The sequence below is a fragment of the Pleurodeles waltl genome, chromosome 5 (assembly GCF_031143425.1).
Source record: "Pleurodeles waltl isolate 20211129_DDA chromosome 5, aPleWal1.hap1.20221129, whole genome shotgun sequence".
NCBI classification, from domain to species: Eukaryota; Metazoa; Chordata; class Amphibia; order Caudata; family Salamandridae; genus Pleurodeles; species Pleurodeles waltl.
Window position 1 is genome coordinate 990,168,164 of NC_090444.1, and position 14,696 is coordinate 990,182,859.

At 42.9% G+C, this 14,696-nt stretch overlaps 1 protein-coding gene across 1 annotated transcript in view; it reads right to left on the reverse strand.

The window, feature by feature from the left end:
• Positions 1–14,696, reverse strand: part of ARHGEF33 (Rho guanine nucleotide exchange factor 33) — a 487,983-nt gene that overhangs the window by 206,196 nt on the left and 267,091 nt on the right. Inside the window, exons 14-16 of the mRNA XM_069236580.1 lie at positions 14,052–14,135; positions 7,990–8,138; positions 5,150–5,302 (exon numbers count right to left, since the gene is read on the reverse strand). Coding sequence (XP_069092681.1) covers positions 5,150–5,302; positions 7,990–8,138; positions 14,052–14,135 — 386 coding nt within the window. The remainder of the gene's footprint in view (positions 1–5,149; positions 5,303–7,989; positions 8,139–14,051; positions 14,136–14,696) is intronic.

The window sequence follows — 14,696 nt, forward strand, 5'->3', positions numbered from 1 at the left end:
TACATAAGGGTCTGAGTGGGTCTGTGAGTTGGTGCATGAGGGTCTCAGCAAGTCTCTGAGTGGGTGTATAAGTGTCAGTGGGTCTATGACTGGCAGCATGAGTGTGTGACTGGGTCTGTCAGTGGGTATCTGAGTGGGTCTGTGACTGGGTGTGTTACAGGTTACACAAGATCTCTGTGGAAAGTGTTCAAACCCCTGAGGTTTGGTATTGGCTTGAATGTGGGGTGGGCTCTATAACACAATATATTATCTCTCTTTGGCTTCTTGTTGCACTTTTATTTTCACAAATATTTTCAATGCAGGTGCTGAAAGAGGCCATTTGCAGATATACATTTCAGGCCCTATGTCATAAAATCAGTCCTGCTTAAATTTGTGCTTGCTGATGTATGCCATTGGTGTTTTTGTAGTGCACCAATCACCAGTGAGGGTATCCAGGTACTCTGAAGCAGATGTGTGAGGCCAGCCCTGGGAGCTTATTCAAACAGTTAGGTCTTCAGCTCCTTGTGAAAGTCAAAAAGAGAGGAGAAGGCAAAGTAATGGTAGGTCATTCCAGGGTTTAGGTGTGAGGTCTGCTTTTGTGTATGTATGAGGTGTGTGTTAGTGAGAGCCTGTCAGAGCAGAGGCGTCTGAATGGTTGGTGGAATTGCATGAAGCTGTTTAGATAGACAGTGGCAGTGTTGTGGAGAGCTTTGTAGGTGTGGATGAAGAGTTTAAAGTGTGCATGCTTGTGTATCAGGAGCCAGTGGAGTTCCCTCCGGTGTGGGGTAATATGGGCGCTGCATTGGAGGTTGAGTACTGGTCTGTCTGTTGCATTTTGGTTGGTCTGCAGTCTTCCTGTGAACTGGTTGGTAACCATCACATACAGGGTGTTTAGAAAGACTAGTCTGCTAATGAAGAGGGCTTGAGTGATCGTTTTCCTGGTGTTGTCTATTGACCACTTGGAGATGTTTCATGGCATCCTTAGTGTGTTGAAGCAGTCCGAGACCACTGGGTTGACTTGGGTGGTCATGTCCAGTTTGTTGTCTATGATGATTCAGAGGTTTCTCGCTTGCCAGCAGGGCATAGAGGGCCCGGAACATGGGAATGTTGTTAGCCTCCATTATGGTGGGGGATGGTAGTATGCTGTCCAACCCAGACCAGGAAAGGAATCAGAGAGGAACATTTGAGAGAGTGAGGGTAGGAGAACAATTGCTCCTGTTGCTTGACTCCTGAGCACCCTAACTGTGGTGGAACCTTAATGACAGCAGTATCATCTCCCCAAAAACATGCAAATCTACACCCCTCAGAAACTTCTGCTTTTGGTGACCTAAAAGAGGCAGGAGGCCTCTAGGAGCTCCAGAAGGTCATCCTCAGTGAAGGAGCAGCTCTTTAGAATAGTTGGAGCAAGGTCAAGAAGCTACATCAGGAGGAAGTGAGTAGGGAATCAGATTAGGAAGGTGTGGGTGGGGCTGAAATTTGATCAAAGAAGAGTTATAGAGGGAGAAGGAAGTAGGGAGGTAATTCAGGAGAGTGTTAGCGAGAGAGTCAGGTAGAACAGCTGCTGGGGTAGAGTGTTAAAAAACTTAGGGTGTAAACAATGAGGGGGTAGAAATAGAGCTATGTCATTGGCTTGGTAGTTGTGAATGTTGTTAGGAGGAGAAGGATGAAGAGATCTCTGAAGTTGTGGAGAGCCAATAGGGGCAGGTCAATGATGTGCAGATTGAGAGCAAGGAGGAATGATCGTTTGGAGGAAGATAGCCATGAGGGGTCATATCGGGGTTGCGTTGGTTTGGAGCAGGTAGATCGGGGTGGCAGTAGAAAGAATTGATGGTGTTATGTTTGAGTAGTACTAGAGATGCATCACTGGAATGGAACATAATCTTTCTGTGATTGAAGATAGACATAGAAGAATAGCATAGAAGAATATAGTCAGATATTTAGGGTTATGTATATGCCGCTGCACCATCGTCCGTGTTGTGAGTAACAAGTAGAAGATCATTTTTGAGGGGTCCCTTTTGAGCACAGTGAAACTGCTCTGCAATTAGAGTTTCCAAGAATTCCCTTACAATCCTAAATATTTGAATATTTTCATGAAATATTTCCATAAATTTGGAGAATAAGTGATTTTGAAAGAATTGCCTTCAGTTTTAGAGATGTGTTTTGAAACAGAGACGGAGTCACAGAAGACCATAATGACAGTTATCTTGAATGGTCGAAGAAGTAAATCAGGAAGTCATAGAGTATGTGGCACAAAATGAATCCTGAAAGGATGCAGAAGTTTGAGCTTTACTGGGTAGTGTCAGTTCTGTCCTACCTGAATCAAAAAGGTTGCAGAGTGATCTCTGTCTCAAAAATTAAGTGGGCCCAGCTGTGACAGGAAGGTCTTGTTTTCTTGTTTGATAAGCCTTGTTCTAGCAGTCAGGTCCTGCCTCAATTGGTTATGACCTAGCTGTGGCAAGATTGCCTTTGGCCTATTGACATTGAGTCAACAGGCATTGACTCAATGGGTGCTGGGCCTTACTGTGGCAGGAAGGCCTTGTTTTGTTGGATGAGAGAGTCAAAGGAACTTCTGCAAAATGATCACTTTCTGAAACCCGAAATAGCGGAGGGAGCCATCTGACACTGCAAGTCCTTCACAATGTTTAGTGAGCACGGCTAGCACTAGGGGAGGATCATGCACACAGGGCTACAGCAGGCCCCTGAAAGTTACTAGGCTAGGCTTAGGTAGTTTCTGGATTTCTCACTGACAACTGGAGACTCTAAATGGCGAGTTCATCTCCACTTGTCTTCCTTGTACTACATAGCGATGGCCGGGCTCACTCCTAGCATTTGGCAGGCTTCTCCTGGACGTGCAGAACACCCATGGTGATTGGAACAATCACGTTACAGGACTGGAGCGTCTCTGGAGCTTGCTGCTGAATTCTGGGGATCCATGTCTCGTTGCAGTGCTGGAATGTCTAGGGTACATTGGCAAATAGGCAGAGAATTAATGAGAGAAGCACAGGCTGAGCTCTCTGAATTTCCCTTCCCCTGGGGCTCAGAGCATACCTTGATGAATTGCTCTGGTGGATGATACTTGTGCAGTCACTGTAACTAAGTGTTACAGCCATGTTTATTTTATGGTAAATTGAACTTGTTTTAACTTTATCTTATCTATAAGCATTGTGCAAAATCAAAGGACAGCATTTTGCCAAGCAGGACAACATTGTGCCCATGGCTAACCTCAGATAGTCCAGAAATACCATTGTTATGCAAGGGACAGCATCTTGCCTAGGGTGGGCACCATCATGCCTATAGATGACCACAAAGAAATGCTATGTTAAGAAAATGCTATTAATATGCCAAACCCAGTTCCAGCATACACACATATATATATATATATATATATATATATATATATATAAAACACTTAGATGGGCCCTTCAGCACACTGATGCATACACACACACACAAACACACAAATTTGCCCTCACGACTCCACACTACATGTTGTTAACCACTAATACAAACGTAAAGACACCCATACCCTCACCGACACACAAACACACAGATGTGTATTTTCACCCATACGCATACACAATCTTCAGCGGACCACCTGCATTGGTGACTCTTTCACTAAGTTGCCTCCCGCCGCCTCTAATGCTCTGTATGGCTCCTGGTGGGATTTACTGCAATTTGGGGAGGCCTTGTATCAGAGATTCTTCTCTGTCAATCATGTTGTGTGACAGAGGGCAATGGTGAACTGTACCGACAGGCTGACCTCATTAGACAGCTGGGAGAATGGTTTGTACGCCTGCCTCCTCTTAAAAATATCTGTCAGTCCCGCCGGCAGCCGCTGCATATCTCAAGGAGGGGAGCTGGGGGTAGGCGGGAGGGGGACGCGGGATGATGCGGGAAACAACATAAGAAAAATAAAAAAAAAACACTGTTTCCCTCGTGCCCTGCCGCCTTGCTCCTCTTGTGGTGTCTTAGCTTTCTCTGGACACCAGCACAGGCTCCCCAGCAATCCTACTGCTGCTTACATGGTAAACATAGCATGTCTGCAGTGTCAGGATTGGTCTTAGCAGCAGTGACTGCCGCTCAGATACAAGCCTGGGTTCTGTGCTGTTTCTCCAGCCCAGCTGTGTATACAGCTGGGTTGGAGAAACCTAAGTGCGCGTGTGTCAAACACACATGCGCACTTAGTGCACTCTCCCCTCCTTCCCCCTCCCCCATCTCTCCCCCCACCTTCTGTGGCCAAGCCCCACTCCTCCCTGTACTCTCTGCTGGCCAGCAGATGAAAAATGATGAAAAATAAAATGATAGCAAGCTATTGTTTTATTTTTATTCTGCTGGCTCAGCCAGGGGGGCGACACCCCTCCGCCACAGCAGAGGAGCCGCCCCTGGTCAGTCCTCTTAATAAACAAACTATGAGTGTGTTTTAGGCTATAATTGGTGGATAAGAATATGTGCAAAGTATGTATTTCTTCTAAATTCCATTGCTCTGTGGGCTACACAGCTCACTACTTTGAAGTTGTGCACTGTACTGCTTCACATTCTCAGACTATAAGGGCGAACGGAAAGGGGGAGCCATGCCTGCACACCCTAATGGTGGAACAACCTCTGAAATTGTTTTAATATATACCCCATAGTGTGATATTGCCTTCAAAATGTTTTCGATATTTGGGTGCCTTAGCTCTTTACTTGATGACTTACATTAAGCGCAGATGTCTTCCTTTGTGGATGATGTAAAAAGAGCAGTTTTTATTGCGGACCAGTTCAGACCCAAACCTAATATGTTTTTATCTACTGATGTCGCAGATTATCACACCTTTCTCAAGCTGTGTGCTTTTCATACACTTTGATCACCCATATGCTTATGTGCATATACTACTGAGTATTGTTTTTTACCTATGCTACCTAAATACTGTAAATTAAAATGTGGCTATCAAAATATTGAGAGGGAAGTGCATGTGTGTATAGATGTGTAATATGCTTAACTTCATGTATATGTATCTTGTTCATACACTTCATGCTAGTAGAGGGTATGTAAATGCGGAGTTAAGAATAATACTTCTATACCCACCTGTAGATACTAACCTTTATGATATTTTGATAGTAGATATTTAGGCGACAATATTTTGGTAGCACAATTTTGCAAACTCAGCATTCTGACATACAACCCACTTACGTGGTTGTTGAGCTGGAGCCAGATGTTGAAGGATAGAGTTGCTGAACCTCATCTGACTGGATCCCACTGTCTCGAATTGAAGTGGTGCTCAGACTAGGAGAAAGGTCTTGTCCACTAGACGCCAAACCTTTATAGAGTTTTATCATTGAAGACCTAGATGAAATTAATTTCAGCATTAAAACCAGAATTATGTGTTTCCCATGTTCTATACTATTGACTTATAAAACCTGATTAAATAGTGGACCCATAAAGCCTGATTTGGAAGAGAATGGTGATCTCTGATTTCTGGAAGCAATGGTAGATCCTCAGTAGAGGATTTTCAGAGAGTGAAGAATCCTCCAGCAGACTTGCGTCCCTCTCATAGTATAACAACCATAATGAATCTAGAGGTTCTTCATTAGTGGAAAATCTTTCAATGGAGGATTTACCACACCTTTAACAAATCAGGTCCCCCTAGTGCTCAATGCAGGGTTTGGACAAAATGCCTCACTCCAATCTTTACAGCCCACAAGGTATTCACACTTTTTGCCATTTGTGACAGTACACAAATGTTTTGATAACATCAGCAAAATGCTACTTCAATGCATTGTGTTATACTTTGTATGGTGTCATCACACATTAACATTAGTTTATGTTGTACACGTAGGAGCAGTTGCATGAAACTGTTTCTCCGTAGCAATGCACTGCAGGGCCAACTGGATGCTTCTGAGCCATTTAAAAGGTAGCTTAGAACCTAGCAAAGACCCCTGGTGACAGCAAAGCTACCACATAGGTCTTAGCATTCCACATGGCATCAAACTGCAAATAAGGGCCCATTACTTCTCTTCTACACAGGTCAGTAGTAAGCATGGAAAGCTCTCTATATGTAGTACCATGGAAAAGCTTCCAAATCTAATTTTCAGCTCAAATCATGCACTATATCTTGAACTTACAGGTCTCAAAAGGAGCATTGAGACAAAATACTCAACACAGATGGTAGCACAGGAGTACACCTGGGCACTTATTTTGTTTCCTGTACTGCAAAACGTAAACTGCAGTACAAACCACCTTTTTTGCAGTTTTCCGCACCTGCTAAAAACTGCATAGCTCTTCATCCTTCCTGAATCCCCACAGCAAAGAAGAGGTAAACTTCTCTGACAGATTAATCAGCTGGGCAAGTTGTCCAGTGGTGGTTGAAATGGCAAGTGGAGATTACCTCTAAAATGAGGTCCTCTTCAATGCACAGTAACAAATAAGTAGGCATATGCAGTCGTACATTTTCTGCACATCAGTCTCTTATACTATACTTTATTTCCAGTGCACAATATGTACAGCTCTTTGGCTTTCCACATTTGGTAGATGACCAAATGGCTGCTAAGTCATTTTATTAATAAATGATGGAACCGCATGTGGTGTCAGTAATTTGTTCCAGAACACAAGATAAATAGTGACAAAGAGAGATCTCTGAAAATACAGGCCTCTCAAGATGGCGCAGGATCTGAAGAATCGATTTTAAAAGGGATCAGCGGCATGCCCTCATTATTCTAAGTAAGCGGTGTCTGGCAACAACTTCCTGGAATCACTATTTGGATTAATGAGGTTAGTTTGCTATTATAATCCTGCAAAGTTAAGCATGGTATGCAGTCATCAAGCATTTGGAAGCAGAAATGAATTATACAAAAAACATACCATGCATGAGATTTGAAGAGGGATGCGGAGGAGTAGTAATGTACAAGCATTTATCCTCAGAGAAAACGTGTCAGAAAGCACTATCATGAGCACTAAGATTGGCCCTCAGAAGGGCAGACCTTCTGGCAGGAGTTTCACGTACTTTATGGTCCACAGACCATTAAAAGCATATGTCCAATTCAGTGGCGGCTGGCAGCTTTAGGAGGGAGGGGAGCGGGCGGGGCACACACACACTCATTCTTTCACACACAGACATGCATGCACGCACGCACATCCATTAACAACACTCATACCATTCAAACATGCACGCACGCACCAAACATTCATTTTAAAACATCACACACACTCTTTCTTTCACACACGCACGCACGGACGCACATCCATTAACAACATTCATACCATTCAAACATGCACGCACGCACGCACCAAACATTCAATTTGAAACATCACACACATACACACACACACTTACCTTCGGCCTCCAGGTCCCAGGAGGGTTGGGACTGCTGCCTTCCCTCAATGGCGGATGGGGTCAGTGAGACTGCTGAACCCACCCCACTCTGTGACGAAGTGTCACTGATTGACACTCGCCCTGGGCACTTCAGGGCTTAAACTGAAGCGCCCAGGCAGAGTGTCAATTGGTGATGCTTTCCTCATCACCCAGGGGAGGGCCTCGAGGCACCTTTGCTGGGCTGAGATGGTTACGCCCATAGGAGCTGTGATCTCCTCAGCCCAGCAAAGTTCAGCTCAGGCAGCCAGGAGTCTGCGCAAATCGCGCATGTCTGCTCCTGGCTGCCTGACCTGAACATGAAGAGTGTCTGTCAGGCTGACCTTTGTTCAGCCTGACAGACACTCTTCATGGGGGGCAAAAGGTGGGGGGGCGTGGCCCCTCCGCCCTAAAGGACGGGCCACCACTGGTCCAATTTTGAAAAAGGGTCAGCTCTTCAAGATACATATAGTAAACGTGCAAACGTCACTCTTCAACTATTTGTTCCATGGCTTTTAGGAATAAGAAAAAGCAGAAGTATGCATGCACAAGATTGTAGTAATGGCAATGCTGTCCCCTTTGCCCACCATGCAGCAGTGACATCTGCATCATACCATGAATAGCTACCTTAACCTTTAATGTGATTTGTTACTGGAAGGGTAGTTTATCACTATCAACAACTCACTTCTTTAACTTTTTCCTTTTCTGTATCAGCAGGTCCTCATCATATTGAAACAGGAGGCTGTAATGGGAGATGAAGACTCGCAACCGCTGGACACAGACCAGCAGCAGATAGTAGTCAGGGTGTTTCTGTTCTGTGTATTTCAGGACATTCTGGCATGAAGAAAAAAACACTGTGAGCAGTGTCAAAGTATGCATGGATTGAAAGACCTCACGCAGATGGTTGAAGAGGCACATATCATCCTTCCAATTTTCCAGGTTAATAAAGTTAAAATAGCCCTCAAGTACAGAATCCCCTTTGTCAATGGAATATGATTTTCCTTTTTATGTTTATATTTTACATTTTTGGGCTAGTAATTGTGCTCCGGATCTACATGCCCAATGGTTGAGACTGAATTGATTGGGATAAACTCTTGTGTGTCAATTTACAAACTAGAAAATAATCATAGGGGAGTGAAACCACTAAAACCCATCTCCTAGTCTGTAATTGTTCAGATTTTTCAGGACTCTCACCCACTCTAATCCACCAGTGGCACCAAGTCTTCACCCAAAACACCTAGGGCCTCATTCTCACCCTGGCGGTAATTACCGCCAGGGCGGAGGTCGGCGGTAGCACCGCCAACAGGCTGGCGGTGCTCCGCCGGGCATTCTGACCGCGGCGGTACAGCCGCGGCCAGAAGCGGAAAGCCGGCGGGCTACCGCCGACTTTCCGCTGCCCGTCTGAATCCTCCATGGCGGCGGAGCGCGCTCCGCCGCCATGGGGATTCAGACACCCCCTACCGCCATCCTGTTCATGGCGGCTCTCCCGCCATGAACAGGATGGCGGTAGGGGGTGCCGCGGGGCCCCTGGGGGCCCCTGCCGTGCCCATGCCAATGGCATGGGCACGGCAGGGGCCCCCGTAAGAGGGCCCCAAAAAGTATTTCAGTGTCTGCCCAGCAGACACTGAAATACGCGACGGGTGCAACTGCACCCGTCGCACCTTCCCACTCCGCCGGCTCAATTCTGAGCCGGCATCCTAGTGGGAAGGTTGATTTGCCCTGGGCTGGCGGGCGGCCTTTTGGCGGCCGCCCGCCAGCCCAGGGCAAATGTCAGAATCACCGCCGCGGTCTTTCGACCGCGGTGCGGTGTTCTAACGGCAGTACCTTGGCGGACGGCGGAGAATGACCGCCCTAGTGTGTGTGAATGTGCTTATCCCTCGAGGAAGGGAGCTGTTCTAAAGGGAAATTCCAATGAGATCTATATTAGATGTATAAAACTACCTCAAGTATCCAGGTAAAGTTTGAATCTCTGGATACTAGGCTAATGTTATAAAGAAGAGGGATCTCAAAGGGGATAAATTAAAGGTCCCCTACATCACAAGCAAGAGTGGTCTACATGTTTCAGCCACTTAAACCCAGAACTGGTCAAGTGGCCTTCCTCAGAATCTCAATGTAGCCCTGTGGTTTCTCTATGCTTAGGAACACTATTCTGCATTTAGCGTATTTAGAAATGTGTTTTGTGATCTTTAGGCTGTGTTATAGTATATGAGATAAAGCCATTCATTCATGCATATCACAGACTTTTACACTCTTCAGTCAGCCTGGTACCTCAGTAAGCAATCCAAAAAAGCCCAATAGGGAGTATTGGAGATGGGAGGACCCTGTAGTTACACATTCATCAAGGGTTCTGACCTGCATCTTAGATGCAGGGATCGGAGGTCCTGATAGGTATCACAGCAAGGCAGAATCCTTGATGAATGTGTGACTACTGGGTCTGCCCATCTTCGATACACCTCATGGGCTCTTTTTTCTTAAAAATCTTAAAGCTATATTATTAATGCTGAATTTATAAGTTTGTATTTTATGTGTCTTTTATTAACAATATATTGGCATAACTAGGTCTGCAGATCTCATATTTGCAGTCATGTAAAAGTGATGAATCATTCTTCTTTTTCTAACATGAATTTTTCCTTTAGCTTGTTCTTATGAATATTAAAGGGTTCCTTTGTTTAATTTCACAAGACTTGTTTCTAAATGTCCTTGGTTTCTGAACATTTAGGCCTGCAGACTAAACATGAAATAAATTGTTTCTATCAACATATACTTTCACATGGGAAAAGGACAAGTCCATTGTATACCCTGGGAAGAATTCGTATTATTGCAGCTGATAGAATAATTTTAATTGACTGTTGGATTCACCCAGAAGAAGAAGATGACTTCAGACCAAACCTGAAAAAACTACTTTGCAATGTTGCAACTTTGTGTTTAGACTCTGAATGCATATTGCCCCTTTTGTGTGAGGTGAGACCACTGATCTGTCAAATCAAAGATGTTCATATACTTTACTACAGGGATGGACTTTGGAAGTTTTAGTTAGTTGTCTCTGTGCAGCTCGTGTTCTGCACTTCCCTGATGGTGCTTCTAACAGACTTTGCTGATGATCTACACGCTTTGCTGATGAAGAATCCTTGAATGCTGACCTTAGAAGAGGTATACCTCCCAGTTAGTGTTATTTCACCTGACATGCCCTTTTCTTAATAGAAGCTAGCATGCTGATGCCTACCTATTTTATTTTTCTAGTTAGTTTCTCTGAAGCCCGAGATAGATTGTTTTTCAAATTATTTTCATCTCCTTTAGTCTTTTGTCCGCATGAGTAAGCCCATTCTCATACATGCCTGTCTTATTTTGTTAGGTACAGGGATAACCCATGTCTATCCCTGATTCTTGATTTCTGTTTAATTTGGTTTATCAGATGCCAAACACAGTCTGATTTGAGATATGTTTCTATTTCTCAGATTATCTCTTTAATGATATGTATTCTCCTTGAATGCTTGATAGTGTTGATGCTAAGTAGATTAAACTTGTTTCACCGTTTTGGGCAACCAATTGCGTTGATTTATCTTTACAATTTGATTTTGCACACAGTTTATGCAACTTTAGCTTTGTGGATGCAAAATTAAGCCTTGAAACTTTTATTGATTGGAGTTTTCCTTCCATGGCCAAGTTGGTCATGGTGTCCAAATTTGTTGGGGTGGGTTTGAAGTGATTGTGTATGGATAACCATACTCTTTACTGGGTCAAAAGATCCCTCTGCTTCAGAGAAGCATTTTGAATCCTGTGAAGGATGGAAAACATGTGAAAAATTTGCCTAATTATACTGATGTTTTCCTCAGAGACAGTTTGATCTGCCAGAATTTTGTTTACACAGGGACCGAAATCTAACCATTAATTTGTAGTGAATGTGCTAGATCACCGACGAACAGAAGGATTTAGCGAGGACATGGTGAGACCATACCCTAATTTATACCCTCATGCTTAAGTCAGGCCGTCATATTCTGTATCTACTGCAGTGTGTTAAAAGGTTTTGGTGAGCACCTTAAAGAAAGAATCTATTGGAATTCTGCCAACAGACCACTTACCAGACAGCATAAATTTATTTACTGTTAGGCCAACTCTGGGACATTTTCCTCTCTTTCAATGTTGTTATTTTTTCCAGGTGAGTCTAATTTCGATGGTGATTATCCACACAGCATAATAAAATGTAATCCTATCATGGGCACGCTAGTATGGGAAAATAATGCTCAATATTTTGCAAGAATCAAAGGGGGCAGGAGGATGAAGATAAGAAGACACAGAGGGGTATGGTAACTTGGGGAAATGGCTCATAACTTGGTGTTGCACTGGTTTGTTTTTCATTATGTGTACAGAAAAACTCCTCTCTCCTTGAGGCAGCCTATTTAAAAAGCAGTGCCATCACTGGAAGAGGCATCCAGCCCAGTGCAGGAAAAAGTATTATGGGAGTAGCCCACTATTAGTGCTGCTGGAGGAACTGATGTGGCAGGTCATTTTGAGAGAACTGCGGTATCCTTTTTGTACATGTTCATTAATAATGCACTCCATATTTCAATTTTCGGGTCAAGGGAACAAACAGACTTAACACACTATACACTGAAAGGATATGCCAGAAGGACCTCCATCTGGTGCCTTATTGCTTTCTCTCTTCCTGTGTAAACCAGGCTGCCAAGGAAGGGCATTTATCACATCTGGTAGTACATTATCATACATTGCTCAAATGTATAAATGAAGATACTCTGAAAGGTTCAGAACTTGGTTCACTGGGAAGACAAATCCATCGTCACCACTGAAAAATGTTCTATAGTAAGTTACTGATGGTTGGGACTTCTAAATCTGATATAGGCAGATGACAAGAAGAGTGTAAATTCCCTGAGGCTGCACTGGCTGCTGGTAGGAACAATTCAATGCTATGCAAAAACGATGATTGAATAACTGATTGACGCATGCCTTTTGATTGCTTTGACTTGTCATAGAACTCATCTTCAATGTTAGAGCTGATCACACCTCGATGAGTGTTCTGCAATCGTCAATGTACAATTAGGGGGAAGAGAAAAAATAGAATATCCTGTTTATTCCCCTCAAGAATGGGTTGGTTTGTCGACTTCGTAAGTCAAGCCTATATTTTTGAGGTTTGTTATTGAGCAATCCTTGTTTTGTGTGCTTGAAATGACACCTGTCCCTAGTTTGCTGGAAGGATGTTTCCAATGTTGGGCTATGATCAGTTACTGAACCATGTGTTGATGAGTGTCATGATATGTGGGGATTTGACGATAGTCAGATCATGAATGTAGCTGCATTTCTCATTGTGCATCTTCTGTTTGAGGGCACCTTGAAGATTTAAGGAATGAAGGGTCATAGCAAATTTTCTGATTTGTTTCTGTGGCTATTAGAAAGTCTTGCAGTTTGTTGTGGTGGAGGGGTCTTTTTCATGGATGGTGCAAAATGCTACACATTTTTTGTTGTTGGCATGATGAGTCCTGCATTGTACCGTTTAGAAATCTGGTTGGTGCTGAATTACTTTGATTGACAACTTTAGGCTTACATGGAGTTGTTCTGATTGGTGTTTTCTTTTTTGCAAATGCAGCTTTGGCAGTAACTAGTGGTGGAGGTTACTCAAGATTTTCCCAATTTAGAAAGAGTTGTTTGAAGACGAGGTAATGTTGGTTAAATGCTGACACAATGGCATAGGATCTTTGAAACTAGACCTCTCTGTCAGTATAGATTTTTTTTTGTACGACCTCTGGAATCACATTTGAGGATGACATTTTGAAGTTCTACGTAAGGTCTTGTCTAAAGCTGATGAGCAGAAAATGGCTGTGACATCTCTTAATGTAGGAAGTAGTTGCCAATGAGTGTCATGAGGGTTTAAGTCTTACATTTTTCCTTTTTTTAATGTGACCAATTGCAGATAATCGATTTTGAGGTTTAAGGGACCATTTTAAAGGTTAAGGGACCAGGGTTTGTATTTAAAGTAATGGTTTGGTTGCATGTTAAGACTGGAAGTAGATCAGTTCACCTCTGGTCTAGTCTCTGATAAGGCACAAATATTTAGGTGACATTTTGAAATCACTGGGTCAACTGTAGTGAAAATGATGGGGTACAAAGTTCCACACTGTAATTAGTCCTCTGGATTAAGTCTATAGAGGGTTCCAAAGAATATAACTTTGTTACTCTTACCCAAGTACACTGACTTGTATACTCCAGTCCCCACAATAATATGCTTGAACACATATGCAAGTGCTGGAAGGAAGTGGCAAAGACAAGGAGGCCAGTTTTTATTGACCACCTCCAGGGAGCACTTCTTGGTACTTCTTATGTTGAATGACAACTATCACTCAAAATCTTTGTTTTGTATACAATATTATGATACATACAGTAGACACAATTGGTGAGGTGAACTGAATGTTAAAAAACACTTTAAATATTGGCATTTGCTCGATGCAGTGAAAAGAAATGGTACAATAGGAAGATAACCTGCCATCTAGTACAATGTCTTTCCTGTTCATTGTTTCCTTTGCTGTTTTAAAAATGAAAATTCAGTAAGTCCCATGCTAATCTTAGTAGCTCACATTTTAGATTTATTTAATGATAGGCTCATGCACTATTATTCATTGCTTACGCCTGCACTCTGGAATATTTAGTTTGGTTCCATGCAGTATAAAGACCATTTCACTAGTTTCCAAGTTCATTAATTTACCTATACACTCAATCTGAAGTTAGGTGCTTCCTTACCTGTAAATGGATAAGATACTCCGGGATCCGTTGGACAACATGAAAAAGTAGTATATATAGATCAGACTTAATATCTTCCTCAACCTAAAGAAGAAAAACAATTTATGGTGACTAAGTATCACATTTGTTTATACTCCAGAAGGAATGGGATAATCACAGTAGAGAGGCCGAAAGGGATTCAGGTTATGCGATAAGGAAATTAGTTTGAGTATCAAAACAGTAACATCGCCATTTTAACTATAATAGTTTTGGTATGTAGTACGTTGCCATCACTTGGGATAAATTGTGCATTGGGAATGTTAGGAGATGACAAGTGTCTAAAATAGCCTAGCTCTATGAAAAGAATGGTACATAGGGCACATTACTGTAAATATGGTGCACTAATCCTCTTTTATGTAAATTGATGCTTCATGCTAAGTAACATGCTGACCACGTCACAAAAGGATTTGCTTCTTTCATGCAAAATTACTTTAAAACAATCCTCTGATTGTGGTCTCTTTTTCAAATAATGATCATAAAAAAACGTTTGATGAGCATTCTAGTTGCTCCTTTTCCTAATCTATTCTCAGTTCTCCTCTCACTCTACCCCCTGAGAGGTTGTATCTCCATATCTATCTGTCCCCAGCAGCTCCTATGCATACCTGT